We start from the raw sequence: 23,858 nt of genomic DNA, 5'->3' as shown, positions 1-23,858 counted from the left end.
TAAGGCAGACAGCTTGCCCCTTTTTACACATTACGGCAGACATCGTCCCCTTTTTACACATTCAGGCAGACAGCGTCCCCCTTTTTACACATTACGGCAGACAGCGTGTACTTTTTACACATAACTGCAGACAGCGTGCCTTTGTTACACATAGCGGCAGACAGCGTGCCCTTGTTACACATAGCGGCAGACAGCGTGCCCTTGTTACACATAGCGGCAGACAGCGTGCCCTTGTTACACATAGCGGCAGACAGCGTGCCCTTGTTACACATAGCGGCAGACAGCGTGCCCTTGTTACACGTTAAGGCAGACAGCGTGCCCTTGTTACACGTTAAGGCAGACAGCGTGCCCTTGTTACACGTTAAGGCAGACAGCGTGCCCTTGTTACACGTTAAGGCAGACAGCGTGCCCTTGTTACACGTTACGGCAGACAGCGTGCCCTTGTTACACGTTACGGCAGACAGCGTGCCCTTGTTACACGTTACGGCAGACAGCGTGCCCTTGTTACACGTTACGGCAGACAGCGTGCCCTTGTTACACGTTACGGCAGACAGCGTGCCCTTGTTACACGTTACGGCAGACAGCGTGCCCTTGTTACACGTTACGGCAGACAGCGTGCCCTTGTTACACGTTACGGCAGACAGCGTGCCCTTGTTACACGTTACGGCAGACAGCGTGCCCTTGTTACACGTTACGGCAGACAGCGTGCCCTTGTTACACGTTACGGCAGACAGCGTGCCCTTGTTACACGTTACGGCAGACAGCGTGCCCTTGTTACACGTTACGGCAGACAGCGTGCCCTTGTTACACGTTACGGCAGACAGCGTGCCCTTGTTACACGTTACGGCAGACAGCGTGCCCTTGTTACACGTTACGGCAGACAGCGTGCCCTTGTTACACGTTACGGCAGACAGCGTGCCCTTGTTACACGTTACGGCAGACAGCGTGCCCTTGTTACACGTTACGGCAGACAGCGTGCCCTTGTTACACGTTACGGCAGACAGCGTGCCCTTGTTACACGTTACGGCAGACAGCGTGCCCTCGTTACACGTTACGGCAGACAGCGTCCCCTTTTTACACATTACGGCAGGCAGATTCCCCCTTTTTACACATTAAGGAAGGAAGGAAGAAAGAAAGAGAATTATACTTACTCTCTCCGCTGGCTCAGGCTCCTCGGTGCAGCTTCTGGCAGAGATCACGATTCCCAGGCAGGAGAGGAGGAGGAGGAGGAGGAGGGAGGTGGAGGAGGGATCCGCAGCAGCGCTGTGTTATTGGTGGAGGCGCTGCTGCTGCTGTCCCAGTCCTTCACCATAGGCTGTTCGCCACCGCTGTGAATGCTGGGATGCGCTTCACAGCGGCGGAAGACAGCCTATAGTAAAGCAGAGGGACAGCAGCAGCAGCGCCTCCACCAGTAACAAAGCGCTGCTGCGGCTCCCTCCTCCACCTCCCTCCTCCTCCTTCCCCCCGTGTCCGCTCCTCTCCTCTCCGGGTGGCTGTGTGCTGCGGGCAGCGGTTGCCCGCAGCACACAGCGTCATGTAATGAGTCAGTTTGACTCATTACATGCTTTGGGCCCCTGGACAGTGGCGGGCCCCAGTGCAACGCACTGGTTGCACTGGCGGTAGTTCCGCCTCTGCGATCCATGCTGAATGAGGGCCACTCCTTTTCACACGAGGAATGGACCTGGAAAAAACCCCTGCTCATGACCAGGGTCGCGGACTCGGCACACACATAACTGGGGTTGACCCCGTTACATCGACAAACGACCAAGGTGTACCTGGCGGTTTTTCTCTGGTCCCAACCTTTGTGTAAAAGAGGTAACGCCACACTATTATCCCGGCTCAGACCAAGGCCATAGCTTTGTACCAGTGAGCATATAGAAGAGTTCTTTGTCTTCTCTAATTTGATGCTTTAATTCTATGGGTGGGGAAAAAAAAACATTGGTGTAAGATTAATGGAGATTCACTTGCCCTGTACTCTATGGATGGTTTTGGGGAGTGCCTGTTAGTTCAGAAAACAAAATTCTGGTGGGGTAAAAGCTGAATTTGGTGGCATTCGATCTTGAAGAGGGAGCATGTTCTTCTGTGAATCTTTGGCGCACAGGAGAGGGGAGAAATGGGCAGCTCTATTTTGCTCAAGCCACTCACCGCTGTTTTTGGGCAGTGCTAACAGTTTAGGGCCTCTAATTACTAGTGGGGAAAACTATCCTTGTTTTTAATCCATTTTCTTCCCCAAAATCGTTGTTTCGCGTGGGATTATTGTTCAGTCTTGAATTGCAGATGCCTAAATGTTAATGAATCTTAGTTTTTCCTGTCTGGCTGTTATTAATTTTGGTATTCGGTCATGCTTGGCATGGCTACCTCCTATCATTGAATGTTTCAGAATCGGGGCACAACAATGCTTCTTCTACATAGGTAGTGTACTATTGCCATGGAGGTGCTTCTGTAGTGCTCGGACTTCCCAACATGCCTCACCTAAATTAGCCCCTTTATTGCCATTCATACAGTAGCTGCAATTAGCTGGACACACCTAGCATTCCAACTCAAGTAGAGGGAATAGGTACATGCACGAAAATCCCTAAAAACCGTTCCTGAGAGGTGGCTAAATAGATGCATAGAGATGGTCCATCTTACAGGCGTGTCGCTGAAGTGTTTGCATACACAGACCATCAGTCATTTAGTTTGGAGCATACTTACCTACATTGTAAGTCTCCTCTCCGGGAGAAGCCCGGAGAGGAGATGCTGCAGGTGTCTTCGGGGGGCGGGGCCGGACTGTGGCATCACTAAGCCCCGCCCCCGCATCGGGAAATTACGCGAGTCCGCAAGAAGGGGGTGGGGCTAAAATGACGCAATTTGCGTCATTTTAACCCCTTCTCCACCCGACGGACCCGCGAATGCGGGAGGTTATCTCTCCATCCTGCTCGCATCACTAGGGTGCGAGCAGGATGCGGGAGACCTGCCCACTCTTCCGGGGGTGCGGGGAGCTTACCCCAAAAAACGGGAGCCTCCCGCACCTTCCGGGAGAGTGGTAAGTATGGTTTGGAGGCCATACTCAGAAGGAAAATTTGTGTGACCAATGGTGGCAGTCAGGGCCGCCATCAGGGGGGTATTGCTGGCACTGGAGTCCCGGGCCTAGACAGACAGGAGGTCCGGGTGGCAGTAGTGTGGATTGGTGCAGGGCTTCCAGCTGGTGCCCAGCAAGTGGATCACAGAAGCCTGCACTGGGCGTCTTTTACGTAAGTTGCTGCCTGCGCCTTTTGCATAATTTTGCACAGACACTGCGTACAAAGACGCAGCAGCTGTGTCATTAGTGTCTATCTTTCAATTAGCCCCAAAATCACTGCTAAATCTAAGCGCTATTACCCACCGCAATACTCCTGGTTCTCATCCTACTTATCAAATACTTCTTGTTTTTCTGGATCTGACTCTTCTCCGCATCCTGTGTGCATTGGCATACCACAAGACTAATTCCTAGGGATTCTGTTTTTTTCTGTCTAGATCACTGGTTTTGGATTTCAGTATCATTTCTGTTCAGATGTTACCAATGCCTTTCATTCACTTTAACTACTCTTATTTATGAAATCTTAAATTATAAAGCATAGCGTCTGTAGCGACTATTGGCAAATGTGTACCTGAAATGTGTTAAGAGGACTGGCCAACTCTAAGTAAACATTGCTGTGAATGGAAAGGTTTTCTGTGTTAAACCATAGGTGATGACTGACTGATGTTTGTACACCTTCATTGCTGATTACGAAAAGCAGACACTGGAACCCGTGGTTAAAGCTTAAAATGTTCCAAAAGTTAAAATTAGTGGCTTCATCATTAAAACAAAATGATATACAAATAATCATTGTTTTTTAAGGTAATGTAAAGTCTATCTTACTGAGAGATGTAAAAAAAAAAAAAAAAAAGAACTTTAACATTACAAATATGGAAAACATTGAGACGACAACCCTATTCGACATAGACTGCTAGCTCTTGCAAGCAAACATATTGTTCCTCACCGCAACCTGTAATTTAAAACATAAAAAATAACCTTGAAGCGATTTTTATATCCACTCATTCTCTCCTCTTGTGGAGTTTTTTTTGTTTTTTTTGTTTTGTTGACAGTGATATAAAAAAAGAGACTCAGGGAACACTCAGTACTAGCTATTTGAATTTGGCAGGCAGGGGCTGTTCCTGTACTGATAAGGAGTACTGTAAATAAGACTGTACAAAGAGCATGCCATAAAGCAAGCTCTGTCTGTACTCATTGTTCTCTTTCCACTGGTTGTGTGTGTATGTGTGTGTGTGTGTGTCTTGTATGTGTGGCTTTTTTGTTAATTTTTTTTTTGGAAGTCTGTTTTGGAACACAATGTTCTTCCTAGTCATACCGAACATGCTGGCAATTTGCTAACGAGATCTGCATGTTTATTTTTGAAATCCTCAGGAATTCTTATGACACAAATATTATTATTTTATTTTGCAATGCTTAGTAGTTTTATCTTTAGGGGAGATATTTAACAATTGTAAAGATAATTTAAAGGTCTTCTTTACGTTCAAAAAAACAAAAAACATTTTAATTATTTGGTTAATTCTGCAAACAATTGAATTTTGAGTATTTTTTCCCCCATAATGTTATAAGGGTCTTATAATATACTTAAAGTATGTGTCCTTTTCACAGTATGCATTATGATACAGAGATTCCAGAGTTGCGGTGAAATCGCATTAATGTTGAACTAAAGCAGCGGCACAAGGCAGTAAATGGGGACTCCGTGCTACAGCTGAGCTTAGCTCTTCACATCGTCCTTGTTGGGGGCACTTTTGAGTCTTTTTTTTTTTTTTTTTTTTTTATCTAACCCTTAAAATACAGATGAAAAGATCCCATTCACAGTACTGATATTCAATAGATAAAGTGTCAATTTTAACTTGTTTTCTTTAATCATGGATTGCAGGTTCATTTATTGGACCCACAAACTGGGAGTATTAGCTACTGCGGCCCATCTGCTGCTACGCCACCAGCCCTGCTACCCTTGCAGTTAAGCCTCTGTGTGGCCATCAAAAGACCCCACAGACCATATGGTGATCATCAACGCCACAAATAATTGTTTGTATCTTTGTGGTAAAGAAAACTGGTGTCCACTTCCTCTCTGAGCAGGAAGTGATGTGCAGAGCTGGTGCAGTGGAAGGGGGAGGTGGCTGCATTGCTTGTTCAGAGTAGTAAGGAGAGTGGCGGTGAAGTTGGGGAGGGATGAGCCCTAGAAATCTTGGTGGACCCCTTCTAATGCTGCCATGGGTCCCAAGTTTGCCTTAAAATATCACATGTAGGCTTCCGCCCACAATGATGGGGAATAATTTTAAATCTGAACTGATCTGAATTGTTCATCACCTGACAGCACTAATAGGGCTTTTTTGGGATTTGGCTTGACCACCTGGCCACACAGAGATCAGGCTGAACATGCATAATTTAATGTTTGGCCACACGTGTTATAATCAGCCCCTAGGATCAATTGGATTACTGGAGGAATTTGACAAAGATGTAAATGGAAAATTGGTTGTTTAAGTGATGGGTCAGACTAGGTCACAATGCATTTTAGTTGCTTTTGTGCCCTCTAACTACTGTTTCAGCCCAAATGGCTCTAATCTTCAAGGTTGGGCCATTCGGCTATATGATTATTACTCCATCGTTATGTTGTGTGGAAGCCAGAACAGCAGAGTAGGTATAACGGTATCAACTTTTGGTCCTCTTACCTGGTAAAGGAACAGAACTGTCAAGGCATTGTCCCACCTTGTGGCATACAGTTTTGGATTGTCACAGAATCACTCGGTGAGGAAGTTTATAAAATAGCAAACTTGCAATCATTGTTTTAATAGATGCAGTACAAAACAATGCACAGTAATGAATATAACTGGATATGCCAGAGAGGGAATCACACCCACACCCAAAACAAGTATGCCTACTGGGCAAGGGAAACACTTTGCGCACAGCCCTAGCTACAGCTCTGCAGTTTGAATACAAGTTGCATTTATTTGCAGGTACAGTAGAGATTTCATTTAGGGATAAGACACTTTTTGATAACTAAGTCAAAGTTGCGAATGGTTCCCTCCCTGCTCTGTGTTACAGTCTGTATAGTTTAGATGGCTGGCCATAAGAGCGTTCCCCGCAGCCAAATCATCTTGAAACTGCTTGTAAACTGCAAGTGTCCTGCTGATCATTGATCCCAGTAACAACATATTTACCTGTTCACAACTTAGCATGTCTGATGCATTGGAAACATTTCATGAAGTGATTTAGAACTGTTGGATTTTGAGCATCATAGGATTTTAGAATCTGTAAAACACTAGCATTATGTAAGCGATGAAAAAGGTGCCTTGACTACAGGTAGTTCTATGATATAAATGAATGCTATTGTTTTGTTACACCATTAGCATAATAAAAGGCAGTTACCAGGCTTTGCCTTTGCTCTAAGGAGAGAGTGCTGGAGCCACTTCATAGGTACATGAAACTAATCTAAAGTAATATTGGGGATGCACCGAGTGAACTAGGGGTAAAGACATGACCGCCCCCAGAACTATGACAATTGGCAGAGTGCGCTGCCCTTTGCTACCTGTTACTGGAATTTTGGCTACCGGCTATAACAGGTGACTTATATTCAGTTGGAATGTTAGATCCTGAAATGTTGATGTTCTGTATGATACTTTTCACCTCAGCATAACACGTGTTGAAAGTGTTCACCATTAGCATCCAGGCATCTGCTTGTGGAAACCCCCATCTCCTGCAACAGTTTACCAAGGACTTCTGCGGGGATGCCAGTAGTCTGTTTTTCACTTCCTGTACAGTTGCTTCTGCCATTTTTGGACAGCTTCCTCTGTGATACCTACAATATTGTTCCAGTGATTTCCAGTTTTTTCACCAGATACTGAATGGTGAATTTGTCCAGTGGTTTCTGACCTCCAAACTGCTCAATAAATTGTCTTTGGCATATCTTTATCAACTTGGTTTTCTAGTACATCTAGACAACAAATAAGCTATGTTCAACTGTCTACTTGTTCATATCGTTCACGTAACACACACACACACACACACACACACACACACAATTAATGTGGATGCAACACCACTGTCAGAAGCAGGAACACCTACTGACTAGAGTGGTGACCGGCTGGCCTTCACTTGGCGCATATGCGTGAACAGCTGGCCTGCACTTTCAACACTTGCTATGTCTTTCTCATGTTTCTCATAAGCCAAGGTATGTTCATGTCAATTCTCCCTAAATTATGTCTATTATGTAAACTAATAGGCCTCATTGCCCACCTCTAACTTCATGCTTTGGGTACGCAGTAAATTATTCTTATATTTAAAATTACACCTCATTCCATTTTTTTCTCTTTTTGTTATTTTCTTTGTTCATTGTTATGGGAGCATAAAGTTGTGCTCACATGCACCTCTTCTCAGATTGCGCAAAGTAGCCCTATTTAGCGTACCATGGATTATGCCGTACTGAAACGTTCAGCCTAAGTACCTAATACACTAAAAGTAAACTAAAACACAAAATTGAGAAAAAAAAGCTCACAATCCAGGTTAAACAGACAAAAGATATTGGACACAAGTGACCCTTGCCACGCATTGTTATGCTAAATCTGAAACTATACCAATTCCTGTACATCAAACAATGATTCCTAAGTACCTAGTACACTTTTTGTGAACGGAGATGCAAAGTTGATGGAAAGAGTATGTAGCACGTGTCACTGTATCTTCAGCGATTACTACCTGTACATTCCCAAAACGTACTAAGGTTTATTGCGGTGTCTGCGCAACTGAAAGCATTACTTCTACCCGGCAATGGGGGACCTGTAAAGCTGTAAAGGCTTTGCTTGGTCCCTCCCAGGTCACTACAGAGTACCACGCACATTTTACTGTGACACTTTGCTAGCAGCTAGACTGCGGGTGTAGTATAGAAAGTCTTTGCAGAGAGTCCTGGTTTGCTAATAGCGATTCTTATAAAAATCTATACTGCCATGATAAGCAGCAATACAGGTTTTCAGTGGGCACAGAGTTTATATGAATAGACCCCTAAAGCCCCAATCCCAACTACAGTAGAAGTCAGATCTTTCATCAGTCCTTATCGCAATGCACTGTTGAGCCCTATCGCCAGCACTAGGGATCTTTGCTGTTAATAAATAGATATTTTAGAAATCAATAGAATGTTTTGTTATGTTTTGTTAAGAATGTGTACTAAAGATGCCTGTATTCCTGCCTTAATTCCGGTTTCTTATTGTATTATATGAAAGGACAACTTAGAGATGGTAACAATCCATGGAACTGTACGATAAGAATGCTGTAGTGGATACTTTGTATTCTAATTCTCAAACATTTTTTCCCCCTCAACAGCTGGAGCCAAAGCATTTGTATGTGAGCAGTGTGGAGCACAGTTCTCAAAGGAAGACGCATATGAAGCTCACCGGCGGACGCACAACGGTATGTGACATGCTTACAAACAGTTTGCTCCTGGATCAGTCACCTTACTGTTCTTATAGATGGGAGATCGCTGGGCCCAATTCTGTAGGTTTTTTTTTATCACGATGATCACGCTCATAGAGGTCTGGTTTAGCCGTGCATAGCAGCAAAGTTCTGGGCGCGATCGCAAAAAAAGTGCCATTTGGGCACCCAAACAGGTCACTTAACGTGCATTTCAGCACGACACCCCTTGGTGGTGCTTACTGAAATGCAGCAGTTGCGCCCAAATGGAGCAACATCTAGTGGCTGCCGGTGTGCGCTGCAATGGAATACCGTCCTTTGTATCTGTTTTAAGGGCAGTTTATTGATGTGCAGTTGCCGGGAAACAGACTCTAATAGGAGTACGTCCCGGCAGTAAGAAAAAACGTAAAGTAATAGCTTATGCTGTCACATACTGTGCCTCCCAACCTTTTGTTAGTTGAGATCGGGACCCTGCCGCGTGGCCTCGTTTTAGGGGGCATGGTAAACTGGGAAATGCTGTGACCGCGAGTCATGCCCCCATTTTTAGTCACTGTGGAGGCATACCCAGTGTTCTGGGACCTGCTGGCGATGCCCCAAGTCCCTCTCTCCACGGAACAGACATGCGCACAGCATCTATTCACTGCTGCTCTGCTAAGCAGAGCTACAGGTGAGTGAGGGTAAACAGCGGGACAGTACCTGGAAAATGGGACTGTCCAGCCAAAATAGGGACAGTTGGGAGATATTCTATTACTTTACTTCTGGGTTCAGACCTATCCATGAAATGGAAGAGGATGGATCAGGAAGAGGGATGGATCAGAAGATGCTTCTCTGGCCAGACTTTCCTCTTTAGGAAACAGCAGGCAAGCTTAGCTTTTCAGAGGTCATTAAATAGTCCCTTAATGCCATCCCCATAAAACCGAAGGAAATGGCCCTGCGAGTGCTGTTGATTACAAAGCTGCTATTTTCATTTTTTTATGAATAGGGGTGAAACGTAATTCTGTCCGTAAACATCATTCATATTTTATTTATTTATTTTTTTCCCCCAAAGGGCACTCAATAGACACTGAAAATAATTGAAAGTATATCTGCTGCCTTCACACACAGTGGGTGCAGCTATTTTGTGGGTTAATCCAATATGTACAAAAATGCAGCTGGAACTAATGACATCACTAAGTATGAGTAACAAAGTTATGTGTGTAGGCAATGAGTAAATATGCTCCAGTCACTGATATATAGATCAACACTTTGCTTCATGCACAGCTTGCCAAATTCTCTTCACTCTAGGAATAGCTTCTCAAAAGTGGAGTGCTGTGACAAGGACTATGTAAACCTGTCCTGCACCAGTCAACTGTGTCTTTCTTATTTCACACAAAGGTGGGAATTCAATTAGCCGTGGTAAATTTCCGCGGGCTAATTGATCCCCCTGGGGTTAATTGAATAGTCAGCCCACCGACAGCACTTATTCGGGAGAGAGGGGGGGTGGGGGGGTTTCGCATATGAATAGACGCATAAAAATCCCCAATATCTAGGGGGTTAATTGTGCCACGACCCTGTTAACATACAAATCTCTGAACTTTTTTTTTACAGATCTCTGTGTTAAGATCCATTAACACGTTAAATTAACGGGCGTTAAGAAAGGGCTCGGGTGAAAAAGGGGCTGGAATTGAATAGCCCCAGGCATAAAGCTTTCACCTCCTGGGGGTGGTTTACCGCGCATAATTAAATTCCCCCATAGCTGGCTAAACACTTTAAAATATATTCTTAAAATCACATATATTTTTTTTATTGGATTGTAAGAAACTCAAAACATGCTGATTACGGTGGGATGCAGATATCTGAATCAATATGATCAATGTAGAAGATTTGAACATGAAGTGCTCAGTTTGGGACACATGTTTATAGATATTATAATGGGTAAAGCTGGGTCGCACATGCTCAGACATGGCCTGGACTGGCCAGTGAAGCAGTAAAAACTACATTTTTCTTGTAAAATTAACATTAGATATTTCCCATTGTTGTGATAAGCAATGACAGAAAATCTTTCTTTTCGCCCAATCTAAACTCCTTCATCGGATTCTGTTTTTGTCTCTTTTTACACCTTGTGATTGCAGCATGTGCCCTAATAGAAAATATACGGGATTGATTTTAAGTCCAAGCATTCATTTTAAAACACGAAACGTGTGACATCTATTGCCGGCCTTAGTGGCCTGTTCTTATATCGTCTGTTCTTACATCTGTTATTGGGAGCTATGTACAGTTAACTACATTTTTACAGAAGATAATACATGAAACTGGGATAAAATGTGGGCGACATCTGCACATTGTTCTGTAAAGTATTTGTACTTCTAACACACACTAGGTGGCAGTACAGGTAGAATGCTGGACATGAAGAGTTGATACAGTTTAACACAACTGTCTAGGAGCTGTAGTACTTCACGGTGTGTGGCAATTCTCAAGTTACAGAGAGGATTAGAGATTTATAACACTGTACATATCATACTGGTGGGGGAAGGACGATGATTATGTAAGAAACACCAGGACTGTATTATTATCTACAAACAAATTACTTTGTTCCTAAAAAGTAGAATAGTTTTAGAAACTCCAGGGACCAGAGTTACATTTGCATAGAGCAGTGCGGGCCTTGTATATCCTCTGGCTGCTAAGCTTATTCTACATGTTGTTTTATAACTTTATTAAAACAATATGAACACTTTATAAAAAAAACATTGTTTTGATATAATAAAATAATGTTATACCTTAAATACTAAAATAAAAGCAAAGACATTCTCTGCGGCCAGGTAACTGGAGAAAATGAAAACCACCCTAATACTGTATTCCTTTTTTACTACAGGTACAATAAATCCCTAGGTTTTGTAATATCCGTCAATAAACCTTTTGCTTTCATGGGTCTGCACAATATTCCACAAGAGTGATAGCTGCTTGGTTGCAATACGATGCATCAGTTGTGTTGTGTTGCACTATATTATTAAAGCAATAAATGTATATATTTTAAATGAAATTATATAAATTTCTCTGGTGGCCGGGGGATGCTGGCAATGTCTGTAAAACACATAAGGCATCTAGCATTCATTAGATTATGGTTGGCAAAAAAGAGGTCCACATAATAGAGTTCGATGAATTAGTAAGACTGTTGTGCATGTACAGTGGCTTTAAAACATGGCAGTACAGGTTGAGTATCCCTTATCCAAAATGCTTGGGACCAGAGGAATTTTGGATATCGGATTTTTCCGTATTTTGGAATAAGTGCATCCCATAATGAGATATCATGGTGATGTTACCTATATCTAAGCACAGAATGCATTTATGTTACATATACACCTTATACACACAGCCTGAAGGTAGTTTTAGCCAATATTTTTTATAACTTTGTGCATTAAACAAAGTATGTGTACATTCACACAATACATTTATGTTTCACATACACCTTATACACACAGCCTGAAGGTCCATACAATATTTTTAATAATTTTGTGTATTAAACAAAGTTTGTGTACATAGAGCCATCAAAAAACAAAGGTTTCACTATCTCACTCTCACTCAAAAAAGTCCGTATTTCGGAATATTTGGATATGGGATACTCAACCTGTATTTTCTTTTCTTTTCTTTTCTTACATCACGGAATGAAAATGAATTTATTCAGGAATACTGGGTAATGTTAAGTAAACAACTAAGCATTTTCTTAATTATATATAAAGACTGGAATTGTTTACTTACTGTAAGTATTAATTCATCCCGTTTTGTTAGGCTGCTGTTTCACCTATGAGTAAATCTCTACCAACATGATTTACCAACGTGAGTGAATCTCTACCACTAGTGCACATCTGGACACTGTCATTGTGCTTTGCAGTATTGGTCCAGCTTCACCTTGTTGGTGAACAGCAATTTCCAAATCATTCCACAGGTTGATTGTGGCTATAACGGGGCCTATTTAGGGCGTCACATTTTTTGTATTTGGGTTTTGTCTGTCATTGTCCTGCTGAAAAGCACATTTTCTCAGATCGCTTGCAGATTGCTGCTGGTTTTTTTCCAACACTTATCTATGGGCCTAATTCGGACCTAATCGCAGCAGCAAAATTGTTCTCTAATGGACAAAAACCACGTGCAGTGCAAGTGAGGCAGATATATTGTGCAGAGAGAGTTAGATTTGGGTAGGGTGTGTTTAAATTGAAATCCAAATTGCAGTGTAAAAATAAAGCAGGCAGTATTTACCCTGCACAGAAACAATATAACCCACCCAAATCTAACTCTCTCTACAAATGTTATACCTGCCACACCTGCATTGCACATGGGGGCTAATTCAGACCTGTTCGCTCACTAGGTTTTTTTTTGCAGTCCTGCGTTTGCATAGTCATCGCCCACAGGGGAGTGCATTATCGCTTTGCAAGTGTGCGAACGCATGTATAGCAGAGCTGTACAAACAGATCTTGTGCAGTCTCTGAGCAGCCCAGGACTTACTCAGCCGCTGCGATCACATCAGCCTACCCGGGACCGGAATTGACGTCAGGAACCCTCCCTGCAAACGCATGGACACGCCTGCGTTTTTACAAACACTCCCAGAAAAAGGTAAGTTGCCACCCACAAATGCCTTCTTCCTGTCAATCTCCTTGCGAACAGATCCTTCTCACAAACCCATCGCTGAGCGGCGATACACTTTGTACCCATGCGACGTGCCTACGCATTGTGGTGCATACGCATGTGCAGTTTAGACCTGATCGACCACTGTACGAAAACGCAGCCTAACGATCAGGTCTGAATTAGGCCCCTGGTTTTGCCCAACTGCTAACAAATTTGCTGCTGCGATCAACTCTGAATTACTCCCATAGTTTTGCCCATTAGAGAACAACTTTGCTGCTGCGATCAGGTCTGAAATAGGCCCTATATCTTCATTCATCTGTTTCTCTTTATTTTCTGCACCCCTGTAGCATTTTGTTCTTGCCACCATACTTCCTGGTAGAAGTATTGTTCTTTGAATGATGGGTAGTATTGTACAATTGCCAGAAATTGTGCATTACTTTGAGAACAAAATATTTGCCCCAGCGGGCAATTCAGTTCTTTGCTGCACAGTTGCGATATTCCGCTGCACAAATTTCCGATAATTATGGTGCTGGAATTCCATCTGTTTTATCGACACTTTGCGGCCGTTGCTTTAAAGAGATGTTTTTTTCGGCCATCATCTGAGCGTTACCCTTCCGTGTGCCCTGGCAATTTTCTCACAGGCCATTTATCCCTTTTCTACCATAGAAACCTTAAAGGCGGAAAGATATAAAAGCTTCTAAAATTCAAAAGGTGTTGCCCATAACAGCCAATCAGATTCTAGCTATCATGTACCTAGTACATTATACAATAGAATCTGATTGGTTGCTCTGGGCAACATCTACACTTTTGCTTTTTATAAAGATTTGTACATCTCCCCCTTATTCTGTGAGAGTTGATATAAGTCTATTGAGGGCCTTCCTAACAAGTGCCCTTCTTGTGGGAAATACGGTTTCTACAGGGGTTGTTCTCCTGACATTCAGTTTTTATTTATTTATTTATTAACAGTTTCTTATATAGCGCAGCATATTCCGTTGCACTTTAAATTTGAATAACAGTAATAGAACAAACTGGGCAAAAACAGACAGAGGTAGGAGGGCCCTGCTCGCAAGCTTCCAATGTATATGGCCATATTCTTTCCATTTCTGTATGATGCACTGAACAGGTGATTCAGTATGATTTACTGGTGGCCGGGATGCCGGCTGTCAATATACAGACAGCAGTATGCCGGCAGCGGGGCAAGCGCAAAGACTCCCCTTGTGGGCTCAGTGACTCGCTGTGCTCACCACAGGATCTATACCCACTCTATGGGTGTCGTGGACACCCACGAGTGGGAATAGTCCTTTAACGGGATTCCGGTGTCTGTATCCTGACCGCCGGGATGCCGACAGCCAGCAAATTAAACGGATACCGAACATGGCCCTAAGGGAATCCAAAAGGGACTATGTACTAAGCATTGGAGAGAGCGAAAGTAGACGGAGCTAAAGTACCAGCCAATCAGCTCCTAGCTGCCATGTTATAGTCCGGGTTTGAATAATGACAGTTAGAAGTTGGTGGATTGGTACTTTATCTCTAGCCACTTTATCTCTCTCCAAGTCTTAGTACATAGACCCCGAAGAGGTCTATTTACTAAGCCTTGGAGATAAAGTGAATGGAGATAAAGTACCAGCCAATCGGCTCCTGACCGTCATTTTTCAAACCCAGCCTGTGGCATGGCAGCTAGGAGCTGATTGGCTGGTACTTTATCTCCGCTGACTTTATCTCCATCCAAGGCTTAGTACATAGACCCCTTAGTCTCTGAAATCAACTTATAGCATTTATTGGAACCTCTCGCAGGGCCCTATTTTGAAGTGGATGCAAGCGCTCAATGTTTAATTCTGCACGTTTCCGGAAGGTTACTGCCAGGGGACACATATTGGAATTGCTTGGCAATCCATACAGTTTTGAACGGCGTTCCTGAGCTGTGACTCGGAGAGGGGAGGCATGGGAGGGTAGCTATTGCCGAGGGACTTGATGAAAAAGATGCCGTTCCACCAGCACTGGCGGCCTTATACCGTCAGAGTAACCATAGGGCTGCTCTAATGTCCCCTGGTGCAGCAGACGCACAATTAATGGTGCAGGGTTTTTTGGCATACAGCAGAAGATTAGAGACGCAGCCAGTGGGTGCCTCAATAGAATGCCCATCGTCTGTGGCATTGCAGTAAAGACGCAATGCAACTTCGTCCACCACAGCCCCACAGGCAGGTATATTTATTTTGAAGTCAACTGAAACATTAATTGTATACAGACTACATTCAATTCATTGTGTGATCTTTCGAAGAATGATTACTTGATTGGTATCACAGCCAAGTGGATGAATACTTATGCAGCAGCTTGTTGGTTGGTGTGTGTGTGTCTGTTCTGCTTTACTGTGCAAAAGATCTTGGGGGAAATAAAAGGGCCTGCGAGAATTCCTGACTAAATCTGTTTTGATTCGGCTAAGTAAGAAAACAAAATGTGAAGATTGGCAAAGATGATGGATGCTATAGGTTTCTAGCTACTGAGCAGTCTGCAAAGTGTGTGTGTGTGTGTGTGTGTGTGTGTGTGTGTGTGTGTGTGTGTGTAGACAATGTTAGTCTAGTTCTCAAAAGTATTGTTTGTCCTCATAAATAGAGTTTTCAGCCTAAGCATCCAGTATCTTGTATTACTTGTGAGATCCCTTGGTCCTGACCTTGATGCACCAGTGTCTGGTTTTAGCAGCTTGTGGTTTCATCAGGAGCCACCAGCTTTTTATTTTTGTTTTGCTTAGACGTTCCAAAATAGGTCAGAGGAGGTCACAGAACAAGACCACAACTACAGATCCATGTAAACTCAGGCATCCTTATCAATATTTTACTTTACATTCTCCCAATATCTAACATGGTGCTGTTTCAAAGGTTCGCATATAGCATTGAATATGGATAAAAACTTACGAAGTGAAATTCCTTTTACACAGCTGCAGAAACATTTTGTGCCTCAAATCGGTCAATCACATCATGATGTTACTGAGATATGAAGCTTAATTTGCTTTATGATGTCTTTGGTTCCTAGTGAGATGTTAGGATGATATTTTCACAAAGAGTAAAATGGACAAGGCTGTGACTACTGCGATCCCATTGTGGGCCTAGATGTTTGCCAAGACACACAGGTTTACAGAGCAGGATGTTGGCCAATGTGGGGGAGCAGAAGATTCCACAGCCCAAGCAGAAGCATGGTGTGGAGTTGTTTGGCTGCCGAGAGTTTGGCCAAGCCCTGGCACTATGGCAGGGGGGTATCCCTGCAGAGGATGTGCCTCCTCGTTTTCTATATTGATATGATGCGTGCTCTGAGGGCTTTGGTCGTTGCATTACAGTGATGCCACAATCAAGTCCTACTTTTGAGAAGTGATAGATGCAGGGAGTGTAAATTTTAATTTCATGGGCATTACTTTTTGTCCTCAAGGGCACACAGCTATTTTTGCAATAATGCTTATTTTTATGCACCAGTGCTGCGTGAACGTTCTTTTTACCCTGTAATTCCTACATGTTCATGTTGATTTTGTATTTGAATTGTGAGCAATAAAGCTTCACACATACTGTACAAAAGAAGTTGTGTAACAAAAACCATCCCAATGTCCCCTCACCATCATGATCAATTTAAAGCCACAAATTAGGCCAAGCCAAGCAGTGTGTTAGGAGAATAACGGTAAAGTCTAAGTTAGTGTATGGGGCGGACCTACTAGTAAGAGGTTGGGCTTTCCTGTGATGTTTACAGGTTTGCACTCTGCAGCTCTTCCGGTTCTCCAGGCCCCCTCCCTAGAGCAGAGAATAGACGTGCACCTTGAGGTGCTTTGGACAGACCATCTGGGGGCACTGGTGCAAAACCAAGGCGTTTGGTGGTCTGTCTGTAATTATAACTTCCTGTTCTGCTTGTCCTGTCCCCTTCTCAACCCTTTGTAATCCCCCACCACAAACCCAGACATTTTCCCATGACAATGCCATTGGTTGGGGATTAGCAGTAAGGCAGATTTGACCTTTCACCTCTAGTCCACAAAAGCAACATGATTATGGAATGGGAACAGGTTTTCCCTGTACTGTGCCATTGTATGTTGCATTAACCCCTTCACAGGAGGACGAATGGCCAGCTCGAAGACATACTTTGCAAGACTACATAATTCAGTGCTTATTCTTGCGATGTGTTTGACTCTGTTTAACGTTTCCAATTAAAGGGGACTGTGATCACCATTGTGACAGGGATTCTTGTGCGACTGTAATTTATTGTAGAGCTGGAATGCCGTACTACTTACAGCTTGCCCTCCGCTTTGTCTGGATCACATCTTTCAATCTGTTCACATTTATTCAGTAAGAGCAACGCTGTGTTTTCGGAAGCTGTAGAATGGGGCGATAAATAAAATAACATAACTATCGATCTTGTCCCTAGCAACAATTTTTTTTCTTTTAAGCACTGAATTATAGAATAGTTCCTTTTGGAGCTTCAGCATTGATGAAAAGCTCTGTCCAGTCACAGGGTCATCTCGTGCGTTGACCTTAAGCCCCGCTTCTTTGTATATAGAAGGTCTGATCAGTATGGAGACACAAAGCACTCCCTCCCCTTCTCTTTATCCCACACTTATTTTTCTTTAGGAAATTACTGAGGAAGATGAGAGGGAACAGAAGGGGATGCCCCCTTTTCCCTCCATTTCCAAACTTGGGAGGGGGGTCCATTTAGACTGTAAGCTCCCGTGGGGAAAGACTGATTTATGAATGATGAAATATTGTCTTTATAGCAGTGTAATATGGGGGTGCTATAGAGATAGTATTTGCAGTCTTCTCCTTGGAGCTGCAGGTCTTATTTTCAGTACATTTTGCCGCATTCTTACATGAAGATTTCAGTTTTAGTTGTCTGTCATTGTCCTTAGCAACCCTGGAAGTGCTGATAGTTTATTGTCTTATTTGTGTTGTTGTATGTGCCCTGGACTTGGTAACTGATCATCAGACCATAAGAACATGGGGGGAATTACTGCTTGCCTCAGTTGGTGTAAAAGTTACAGTATATACAGTACGTGTTTTGTTTTTATTTTAAAGTGAGTATTAAGAGTTGAAAAATAATACACCAAACTCCTTATAAATGTAAACCCCACTTACACCAACTATTACTTGTTTACATGGTCTCAGTATATCAGAACGACTTCTCTCCCACTATTCTGGGTAGTAGATAAGCCTTCCATATCCCACACTATTCCAGAGTAAAGTGGTAGATCCATGCGCTGAAATCTGCACCACGGCCCCCACACCTCCTACCAGGACCATAACGGATGCTTATACTATACCTCACTAATGGTCTACAGCTTTACAGTACCTTTACTTTACTACTGGTATGCCCATCTATCTTTTCACTGATGCCCCCTTTCCTTCTCTGACTACCAGGTCCGGTTCTACACCTTGCGGCGCCCAGTGCGAAAGTTTCCACTGGCGCCCCCCCTAGGGGCTTCCTAGGGGAGGGTCGTGGCCACAGTTATGCCCCCAGTAGCTGTGCCCCCAGATTTGCCCCAAGTAGTTGTGCCCCCCAGTTGATTTTCCCCCTGTAGCTGTGCCTCCTGTAGATTTGCACCCAGTAGCTGTGCTCCCAGTTAATTTGCCCCCAGTAGCAGTTCCCCCTGTAGCAATGCCCCCAGTAGCTGTTCCCCCTGTAGCAGTGCCCCCAGTAGCTGTTCCCCCTGTAGCAGTGCCCCAGCATGTGCCCGCTGTAGATATGCCTCCAGTAGCTGTGTCCCCTGTAGTAGTGCCCCCTGTAGCAGTGCCCCCAGTATGGGCCCCCTGTAGATTTGCCCCAAGTAGCTGTGCCCCCTGTAGTAGTGCCCCCAGTATGTGCCCTCTGTAGCTGTGCCACCAGTAGCTGTGCCCTTTGTAGCTGTGCCCCCAGAATGTGCCCCCTGTAGTAGTGCCCCCAGTAGCTGTTCCCCCTGTTGCTGTGCCCTCTGTAGTTGTGCCCCTTGTAGCTGTGCCCCCAGTGATAGGGCCCCTTGTAGCTGTGCCCCCTATATGTGCCCCCAGTAGTAGCGACGCTTTCAAAACCTAAAAGAAAAAAGAAAATACTTACCAGCCTCGCTCCTGTTTCCGGACCGCTGTTGCCGCTGCTGCTGTCTCCGGGAGCCAGCTCCGCTCTATGGGAGAGACGTAATGACGTCTCTCCCATAGCAGCGCCGCACTGACACTAGGGGTCAATTTTGACCTCTAGCGTCAGTCAGTGATGCCGGCTGTAGCGGGCGCACACAGCGCTCACTGCAGCCGTGGAGCAGGGGAAGGAAGGAGGAGCAGTAGCGGCTTTTGCCACGATGGCGCCCAGGGCAAAAAGCCTGCTTGCCCGTGGCAAGAGCCGCTACTGCTGACTACATATTAATGGTAAGGGAACTACTGTACATTTAGTCGTGGCTTGTAAATGAACAGGCTGCTTTGTAAGTGTGACAGGTACTTGAAGTGGGCAGTAAAAGGACAGAGACTGATTCTTAAGAACAATTCTCACATTTAAAAAAAATAAATTAAAAACCTAAAGCACGATAAAAGTGATCAGGTCACATTGTCATTGGTTACCATGTTGACACCACAATGTCAACATGGTTCAACATGTCAACTTTATCTGACTGTCTATATGTGAAATGTCATCATTCTCAGAATAGTGACGCTTGTTGATGCGCTGACGGGAGGGTAAGAGTTAGGTACTCGGGGGAGGTTAAGGTTAGACTGCGCAGGTTGGGGTTTAGGGATTTGGTATTAGGGGGAGGGATAGCGACAGGAGAAGTATACTGATCATCGGACTTCTGCCTGGAACTGCTGTATGCCTGTTAATGGGGACATGGAAGACAACGCTGGAGACAAGGTCGTCACCAGGACCTGGAAGACTATACTGGAGACGAGTCCACTGCCGGGAACCAGGTAAGTGACCACAGGGCCACCTGGGACGTAATGTTGACATGATATAATTTTGACATGTCATCCATATAGACGTGATGAATGTCGGCATGGTCACTGTTGACATAACATACAACACCCCAATTAATATATCTAGACTGCAGTGGAGGAAAGCTGGGCAGGCTGGCACGATTTGATGTAGAGCTATGACTACATCAGACAAGCTGGCAGCTGTGGCAATAGATACAAGGCTGTGCAGAATACAGTACCTCGTAAACCCACACACTACGGTCAGCTTCACCAGATGCATAGCAACCCACCTGTATGTTATTGGATGGTGTGTGAGGAAACCTACACTAACATGGGGAGAACATGCAAACTCCACACCCTAGTAAAATGGAACACATTTTCCAATGTTGTGAGGTAGCCACAGTAATCATCGTCCTGCTCCCGTGACTACAGAGCCTTTGTCTATGTTTTGTCTGTTCCTATACACCTGGTTTCAGCTCCTCTTCTCTCTTGAAAAAAAGATGCTTTCCTAATACAGGTTGAGTATCCCTTATCCAAAATGCTTGGGACCAGAGGTATTTTGGATATGGGATTTTTCCGTATTTTGGAATAATTGCATACCATAATGAGATATCATGGCGATGGGACCTAAGTCTAAGCACAGAATGCATTTATGTTACATATACACCTTATACACACAGCCTGAAGGTCATTTTAGCCAATATTTTTTATAACTTTGTGCATTAAACAAAGTGTGTATACATTCACACAATTCATTTGTGTACATAGAGTCATCAAAAAACAGGTTTCACTATCTCACTCTCACTCAAAAAAGTCCGTATTTCGGAATATTCCGTATTTCGGAATATTTGGATATGGGATACTCAACCTGTAATACCAATTAAAAGTGCTGACATCTTTCTGATTATTAGCTTCATTCCCTGGTTTACCTCAGGTCTTATTAAGAATTGTCCCTTTAACACCTTAGCAGTCAAGAAGGAGTTAAATGTGTTTGTTACAGTAGGATGGCAGATCTGGTGTCAAAAGCTTTAACGTCTCTCAGTTGCTGGCTTCATTCAGCCTTCCATGGGGACGTCCCTAGCACGATTGTTAGTGGCGGCCCCTCTTTTCGGAACCCATTGGGGATGCAGACAATGGACAGGGGAAAAAGAATGAACCTTGGCTTGTCCCTGCTTGAAAAGACTAGGGACAGAGGGGTCAGGGTGAAGGGGGTGTGATAAATATGGCCTCTCATTCACAAGGGACAGCTCTTTGTGCTCACGCTGGCCAGATGGCCTCAGGAATAAATTAAATCCTGTCTAGCTCTGGGATGCAGCCTGAGAATATGGGTTATTACTTCATTTTAAGATCTAGAGAGACTGCTCATTTCCTCCTCATACTGTCGTCTTTACTTACCCTTCTTATCTCCTCCTTCATCACTCAATTATAAAGTGCAGTCACATGTCTGGGACCATAGGCTCTGGTAACAACAATATATAAGACTACATTTTTTTTCAGTTAGAATAAAGATTGATGCAAATGACCAGTTACTCTACCTCACCATGACTGTGGCTACAAGAGCTTTGTGTTACCATGAAGGGGCGGGGCTAATAAAATGTGATTCATGTCATTGTAGACCACACTCTGCTTGTTTACCCCTATGAGCGCAACGTCATTCAGGATCAAACTGTGACATCTGGAAACAGTTGTGGTTACCTTTTCTAAATCGTGTAGGACTAAGTACTCTGTGGCCATACTCTTCGCTCTGCTAATACACGCCGCCCCTCCTGCCCTCTGATTACCTCCTCCCACTCCTACCTCCAAGATTTTGCACGTGCTGCTCCCTTTTTCTGGAATTCTCTACCTCTCCCCTTCAGACTCTCCACCTCTCTAGAAAACTTCATCAGGCTCTCAAGACACACTTCACCAAACCCAGCGTCTCTCATCCTAAGCCTTCTGTGGCCCACGCTTACTTTGTACCACATTTGTGTCATCTACCGCTGTCTGTGTGCCCCTCTCCTTTAGAATGTAAGCTCTCACGAGCAGGGTCCTCTTGCCTCATGTGCTTTTACGTCTCTTACTTAACTTATCTTCTTTTCAATACTCCCTTTGATGGCACCAAATCCTTCGGTTTTCTGCCACTCTGATACTTATTTCAGTGCTGCTTACTGACGCAGCTATGTTTATATACCCTGTACTTGTCCTATGTTGTATTGAACTGTAAGTCACTGTCTTCATGTTTTGCTTATTTGTTTACTCTGTAATTGGGCACTGCGGACCCCATGTGGCGCCATATAAATAAAGTATAATAATAATAATACTCAAGTTTCTTTCTATACCAAACCGGTCTTGATGGCCTGCATTCCGAGAGTCCAGCATTGTTATATAATGTTGGACAATTCCTGCTATAGTGCTTATACAGTACATCTTCTCCATCTTCTCTTCATTTATTTATTAGTAGTTTCTTATATAGCGCAGCATATTCCGTTGTGCTTTACAATAAGAACAACAGTAATAGAACAAAACTGGGTAAAAACAGACAGATATAGAGGTAGGAAGGCCCTGCTCGCAAGCTTACAATCTTCATGAATTAATCCACTTTCTTTGGACTGTTCATATTAAAAATATGTGACAGTATTTTCTAAACCCCTTAACTGATGTCAAACTGCCCCGTTGCAGACCTCTGGAATCATAGAGTTTATGACTATTTCACATAGGGGGTTATTCCGAGTTGATCGCACCAAGCAACTTTTTGCTGCTGGTGCGATCAACTAATCTCCGCCTATGGGGGAGTATATTTTAGCATAGCAGGGCTGGGATCGCTTGTGCAGCCCTGCTATGCTAAAAAAGTTTTGTGTAAAAGAAGACCAGCCCTGGACATACTTACCCAGTGCAACAGTCTCAGTGATGATGGGGCCGGCTTTGACGTCAAACATCCGCCCTCCGTTCTCCTGGACACGCCTGCGTTTTCCTTACCACTCCCCAAAAACGGCCTCCATCGGACAGGTGACGCCCCGGAGCGCCTTCCTTCTGTCAATCTTCGTGCGGTCACCGCTGCGACCACTTTCTTCGTAACCAGCGTCGCCGCTGCGTGCGAACGGGTCGGAATGACCCCCTATAGTCTTGGATTATTTTCATGGTGGTAGTGTATTTTTCCAATCTCTCTGCGTATCATCAGGGTGAGTGCAGTATACTCCTTACTGAGCACTGCATTATATCATGTTTCATTTCTGGCACACAGCAAGGCGAGTCAGGTACAGTCCAGGTAACTGAAACAGAATCTTTTTTGGTCCATGTGGGTAAGACTGCTTGAACTAATCAGTCGCTTTTCTTTCACCCTAGAGATACATTTTGTCCAGGGATGTGTAGATGGCGTATTACCAGAGCCAGATTTACACACAATATATGAGCCCAAGGGTTCATGTGGGCAGTATATAGAGATGTGCAGAAAAGATAGACAAGGGAGGCATTGCCTCACCTGTCATACACTTTTTACTCCAGAGTTTTGACTATAAAAATGTTTAGAATAATACAAAGTAGATATTTATAATCTTTTCTTTGTAGTTTTTATATACTTAATATAGTCAAACTATGGCTTATACTGGAGTATGACAGGAAAGGTTCTGTGTCACCGTACGTCACTGAATTTGTCATACAATTCCCATAGTGCAGTGATAAGATCAGCACCTCTATGTATATGGACAGAGACAGTACAGCTGGTTACAACCCATCATTGAACATCTATGGGCAGATGTACTACAGATGTGTCCTCATACATCCAGCCTCAGTACGCCATGCAACGCGAGATGCCTGACGTGAGTCAGCCGCTAGATCCTGGGCAACTCTGCTAACGCAATGCATCTAGGGCACACGAGAAAACTGTGCTGATTAACTTGATATAAGACACTTGTATATTGTGTGTGATTGAGTCCGTA

The 23,858-nt window shown here is 43.9% G+C and overlaps 1 protein-coding gene across 1 annotated transcript in view; it reads left to right on the top strand.

Moving 5' to 3' along the window:
• ZBTB16 (zinc finger and BTB domain containing 16) overlaps positions 1–23,858 on the top strand; it is a 180,989-nt gene that overhangs the window by 117,279 nt on the left and 39,852 nt on the right. Inside the window, exon 4 of the mRNA XM_063943191.1 lies at positions 8,369–8,455. Coding sequence (XP_063799261.1) covers positions 8,369–8,455 — 87 coding nt within the window. The remainder of the gene's footprint in view (positions 1–8,368; positions 8,456–23,858) is intronic.

The sequence above is a fragment of the Pseudophryne corroboree genome, chromosome 10, assembly GCF_028390025.1.
Source record: "Pseudophryne corroboree isolate aPseCor3 chromosome 10, aPseCor3.hap2, whole genome shotgun sequence".
NCBI lineage: Eukaryota > Metazoa > Chordata > Amphibia > Anura > Myobatrachidae > Pseudophryne > Pseudophryne corroboree.
Note: the sequence above shows the minus strand (reverse complement) of the source record. Positions and strands in the feature narration are given on the sequence as shown.